Genomic DNA, 6,346 nt, shown 5'->3' on the forward strand with positions numbered 1-6,346 from the left:
TATATATATATATATATGAAATACAAAAAATAAAAATTCTAACAATGATTTAAAACGTGTATAAAAAATAATTTTATATTATGAAAAAGTATATTTTTATCTGTACTCTAATGGAGATGTATGGAAATGTAAATATTACAAGATAATTATAAAAATCGCAACGTTTCTGTGTGTATAAGTATTTAAAATTCAAGATGTATCCGGACAACAAAAAAATCAAATCGAAAGACGTTCTTTGCATCTAAAAAAACGTCTTATGTCGAAATTTTAGACTTTGTGTTGTTTAGGTATTATGTAAAGTTTCATTACAATGTATGTAATGTCGCCGCAAGATGGACTCGTTTCCCGTAAAGAGAAAATGACGAATACGAGCCGTATTCGCGTACCAGATGCAATACTTGCATTGCTGCGGGGTCAACATTTTGAGTAATATCTACATTAAGCAAATGAATAAATACAATGTGAGTAAGTAATGAAAAAACACAAAATTAAAAATTACATTTTGTCTTTTTTGCGATTTTCTCCAAAACGAAGCAAAAACGAATGTATCTCTACACGACCTATTTTCTTAGTTTATCGATCCTCTACACGCTCCTGAAGTCTTGACATTTAAATTTCAAATATCCTCTGTATATCAAATGATATAGTTGATTATAGTCAATCTATTTACTTAAAATAGATTACGTAAATAAACGAACAAAGTAAACGGCGATATAAGAGTCAATAAATTATAAAACATTTAATTACAAATATTAAGCGAAGACACATGAAAAACGATACGGAGCGGCGCATATATATGTATAAAAAAAAACATTCGGAGAATAGGTACCATAACAAGTTTCGGCTGCCGGATTGAGCCCTCTTCGGATGTAAAGTATAATAAAATGAAACAATAAATAAAGATAAATAAATAATTCATATCATAACAATCATAAAACGCAAAAAAATAAAATTCGGATGGATCTCGAAGTAATACGTGCAATTGAGCAGTCAAGATGTTAAGTATCAAAGCCAAATTGCTAGATAAGACCAGAAAACGAAAAGAACTTGTAAGAAAAAACAAATTTAAATAACTAGAACCGCCGCAATTACGATAAAATTGCACACTCACCATCAAACTTGAACAAATCAATACGAATCGCCGCACATGCAAAAGTGAAACAGGTGCAAACCGTATCACGCCGGCAAGACTGCAAACACTAAAGTCGGACATATCGGCGTCGCACACGACGTGACCACTCGCCTAAACGGAACGCCACGCACTGAGAGAGGAGAGGAGACGGGTCGACAGTATCGAAAGTCATACTTTGTTCATAATCGGTAAATACGCTTTGTGAAGACCTTCGGTGTCCGTTTGTAGATTGAGACTATTTTTCTGCTTTTTAATGTGAAGCATTTCCGAGATCAAACGCTTTCTGTAAGAAGGTTCTTCATCCAGGCTTTGAACATCGTCCCATTGAAAATCGTGATCATGAAGAAGCCTATGTTCGGTGATGACAGAGCGAGCAGAAGCTTTGTACCTAATATGGTTACGATGTTCGGCAATTCTAGTTTTTAATTGTCTGCCCGTCTGCCCGACATAAGACGCGTCACAATTATTACACAAAATTTTATAGGCGACATTACTTTTCGATGTGCGGGGACAAGTGTCCTTTTGAACTCTAATGTAATACTTGCTCATTTTGTTGGGGCTGTGGAAGGCTACCCTGATATCGCCTTTATTTTTGCGCAATGTTCTGAATTTCTCTGTATGAAGCGGAATAAAGGGAACCGTAAGCCAAGAGGTAGACTCCTTAGTAACGTCACTATCAGTCACAACGTTATGTACATTGTGTTTCTTTTTAATCAAATTTTTAATTCTTTGGTTGATAGAGTCAAAAATAAAATCAAGTGGGTAGTCATTTAGTAGTAAAATATTAATGATGAAAGTCAAATTTTTGATGTGAAACGTACTGTCAGATAATAAAAAGGCTCTGTCGACTAACGAAAAGATGGTGCCTTTTTTGTGCGTCAATGGATGATTGGAATGAAAATTCAGGAATCTACCTGAAAACGTTGGCTTACGGTATCAGTCTAAATTAAAGCGATTTTCATTGATAGACACGGTGATGTCCAGGAAATTTATCGTATTTCCGCCTCTTTCAACGGTGAACTGCAGGCGTGGATGGAATGAATTAAATTGTTTTTGTTCATGAACAAAGAGGTGACACCCAAAGATATTAATTCGTGCGCCCCTGTGAAATGCACACTCCTTAATTTCTCTACTAATTCGAAACTGTTTCTAACGTTACTGTCGGCCTTCGGATGGGCAGCCTATAGGCCCTCGGAAGAGATCCGTCACTACAGTACAACGCTCTGTATTCGGAGTCATTGATATGACCTCCGGTTTTCCATTTGGTGAGCATAGACCTTAAAGCTGTCGTAAGTTTTTAGTCGGATCCCTTTTGATCCGGACATATGTGTCCGAGTCCCCCAATAACGCAATCATCTCATCTCTGTAAGCGTTCCTATCGATAGCAACAGTGACGGTGCCCTTGTCCGCACGCGTAAACACGCCGAAGATTCATAAGCTTGGTTGCCCTTTTAGAATTATCGTGTCATCGGTGGGCAGTCCGCTGTATTCGTTGGCTACGTTCTTACATAATAAATTATTCAAGACCATTCTCCAAGAGACACGGCAATAAATCGTACGTCATACGCCAAAGTTTGTGCGTTAGTTACGTCTATAACTTAAGTAAGTGACTCTAAGTGTTACGACAATTCTTGTACTCAGACCCTTTTTTGGTTATGGGTGCAGTGAGTGCAGTTCATGCAAGGCCTTTAGTGATGCATACAAAATTAATCCAAACATGTATACAAATTAAATATAATAGAAACAATTTAATAATTTCGAAATTTATCGCGCACCTAGTACAGCGCTAATTCCCAATGGCCAAAATTATAATTATATTAAAAATTAGTAGAACCACAGTAATTTTTTTGAAAAAAAAATTGTTATCTCCTGTCCTAATAATCGGAAGGTAATCTTTTTTTTTTTTATTTTGTAGAAAAATGTCAGCTGTCGAATGCTTCACACGGCTATTTGATATGGTATTGACGGAATTATTCTATTTTTTTATACGAAAAATAGATACCCACTTTTCAAGACGTTTATAACAATTTAATTGCAAAAAATCATTTTGTTATTAAGTGTACGTGATAAAAATCGTTTTGTTAACATACTAGTATGATTGTGCAACTCTTGAAGAAGAAAAATCACCCCTGTAAATTGCAGTGCGATTGCTCAAAGATGAAGAAATTAAATTTTCTGCAGACAGGTTTTTAGTGAATAAATGGCTTTTTGCATAAACTAATGAACATTTCAGGCTCGTTCAGAGCTAAATTTGTTCGTTATTAGGACTACATTTTACAGAGAATTTCAAACCTTGCGTTTAAATCTCAATAAACAGAGAGCGATTGAAAAAAAGACCTTTTTTGATGTTTTTAATTTTTTTCTACTTAACTAATAAATCGATTTTAATGTTCCACGTCTCATTTTGTATTTCGAATACCTACATTTCTCATATCGAACTTTTTTCTATACAATTAATATCTTGCGTTTCATAAACGAAAAACGTGTTTTTTTGCAACTATTCGATTTTTTTTGCATATTTTCTTCACAAGTCTCGAGTCTAAAATATACGCATTTCTTTTCTGATGGTCTTTCGAAGATTTTCGTGAAGAGAAATGCTGGGTTATAATTTTTTTCCGATAAAATTCAACTTCTATTGAACTGTTTTTGCTATTCGAGTTTATGAAGAAAATATACAACGCGCATGAAAAATCGTAAATAATTAAATATCTCGTAAACTGTTGCGTTTTAATATGATTGATACTATTCTGGATTAATGAGAGGGGTATACTATTACTACAATTTATTAAAATTTATATGTTATTTAGGCCGCGGTCCGATTCACGTTCACAACGCTGAAAAATTATTTTATCCTTACTGTTTGTAACTGTTAAATGAAAACGAATAATGCTCATGAGCATTGTCAGCATGAATCGGACCATGGCCTTAGAATGTCTCTCGTTCCTTTTTAATGACAAGGACTGCCAAGCGGCTGAGATTGTCGAGAAAGCATATTTGGTCACTTGAAACAAGCGACTAAGAAAGACCTCGCTGTCTCGTTCACTCTTGGCGCGCCGAAGAGAATACACATTATGTTTATCTTTCTATAGAAAGATAAATATAAAATGTATTGTATTAAATAAGGAAAGATACAGTACCAATTTCATGATGCAAAGCAGATCGATATTCATCGATTCTTATATTTAAAACCGTCTTAAGATGTCATAAGTCAATCCGAGGACTATATTAGCATCTTAAGACATTATTTAAGACAGTTTTAGAATAAAAACGGACTATGAATATTGCCCCATGTTTAGCGTTTCACACTTGGCAGGCTTTTTCTCTGATGCAACATTCATAGACAGAGAGGGCAAAAATTTAGAAAGACATGCTTGCAAACTAAGCACACCATTGGTGTGCGTCGAGGAGAGGCTATTAGTGCTATTTCTGTCATTCTATCTTTGTTGTTTATTAAAACAAGGATGGAATGATAAACACATAAATATAGCGCTAATAGCGCCACCTCGAACGCGCCTCATGTTATCTCTTCTATCAGACCGTCGTCTGATTCTGATGTCGCTATTGTCAACGCAGAGCTCTTGCCTGAAATTGAAGTACTGAGGAGTCTTAATTCCTATCTCACAGAGACCTCGCTATAACTACAACATGAAAACTGAAGCACACAGAACACCGATACAAAGTTTTTACGCCAGACAGACAATCTTTATTACAGGTATTTACCAAGTGTAATAGTAAAGTAAAATATCAGTAAAATTAAAATTATAAGAAAACAGCTCGAATGATTCTAAATCCAATATATAAACAAGAACTACGAGCCAATATAATATATTTTTATTAACAATATTAGAAAATTATAAAACTAGACAAAACAATAAAATTGATAATAGAACTTAATAACATTGAACTTAACAATATTGAAAATGACCTCGTGTAAGGTTGAAACATATGTCCACCGTAATTTTTGTTGACATCATTTTGACATCAGCTTGCTACCAGGGTAGCATATTTTTTATTATTCTTACATAATAACATTGATATCACGTTGTATGATGAATGTCGGACGTCATGTGACCGATGTCATACGTAGGGTGAATCCTACATTTCAAGTACGCTGGTTCGTCCGGAGCAACCCTCCCCCCCTCCCCCCGCGAACAGCTCGCCAGAAACAAAACGAACAATACTAATATATAACACGAAATTCATATCACATTATGTATGCTGCGTTATATTCTCAGTTACCCATTATACTATTTAAAGTTATTTTAATTGATTTTATATTGAAGGCTGTTGAATTTGTACATATTGAAATTTTTTAGATGTTTACATTTATATCCTTTTCGTGTCTTATTGTTTGTGATTTTATGCATCTACAATACACTTACTTCTTACTCCGTGTATTGTAGGCGACGCATAACATTCAACGAATATTATTCCACCAGAGGAGTCCGTTAGCGCATACCAGACGTCCAAAGTGCAATTTTGATGAATGCACTTTGGACGTCTGGTATCACACTGTGGGTTAACGGAATCCTTCCGTCGAATGATATTCGTTGAATGTAGCATAAAATCACAAACAATAAAACAAGAAAATAAATTTAAATATAAATTTAAAAATCTAAAAAAAATTCAATGTGTTCAAATTCAACAGCCTTCAATATTTAAAATAATAACCTTAAATAGTATAATGGGAAACTGAGAAACGGAAAGCAGCCTCACTCACATCGGCCGAGGTTACCTTTTACGAGTTAGTTATCAACTTTTCCCTGCTTTATCAATGAGAACACTTTATTTTAAATTAGCCAATTAGCGATGTGCGGAACTCTTCCTCATAGATACCACTTTGAATGGTTAAACGCGATAAAAAAGAATATACTATACGTTCTAAAGGTTACACCCGAAATCTACTATTAATGTGCGTCAAGGATATATCGGAAGTAACGTTGGCATAAATATATTGCAGTGGTAGAAGATTGTTTTGAAGAGAACCAAATAAAAAATTTAGATGTGAATAACTTCATAGTTTGCGTTTTATTCATAATTGCGAGGCAACGCCTTACTTATAAAGTTACATTTTTACAGTAATGAATTTAGCCGTTACTTTTACAGTTACTTTAGTTCTCTATTATTTTTTTATCTTATATTGTATTCTAATAGGCACTGCCAATGTTGAAAATATATAATTTATATTACATATATATATATATATATATATAT

The 6,346-nt window shown here is 34.2% G+C and overlaps 1 protein-coding gene across 1 annotated transcript in view; it reads left to right on the plus strand.

The window, feature by feature from the left end:
* The first annotated feature begins 4,713 nt into the window (after nucleotides 1-4,713).
* Nucleotides 4,714-6,346, plus strand: part of LOC108754034 (putative fatty acyl-CoA reductase CG5065) — a 9,640-nt gene continuing 8,007 nt past the window's right edge. Inside the window, exon 1 of the mRNA XM_018496065.1 lies at nucleotides 4,714-4,844. Coding sequence (XP_018351567.1) covers nucleotides 4,778-4,844 — 67 coding nt within the window. The 5' untranslated portion in view covers nucleotides 4,714-4,777. The remainder of the gene's footprint in view (nucleotides 4,845-6,346) is intronic.

This window comes from Trachymyrmex septentrionalis, unplaced genomic scaffold, assembly GCF_001594115.1.
Source record: "Trachymyrmex septentrionalis isolate Tsep2-gDNA-1 unplaced genomic scaffold, Tsep1.0 scaffold116, whole genome shotgun sequence".
NCBI classification, from domain to species: Eukaryota; Metazoa; Arthropoda; class Insecta; order Hymenoptera; family Formicidae; genus Trachymyrmex; species Trachymyrmex septentrionalis.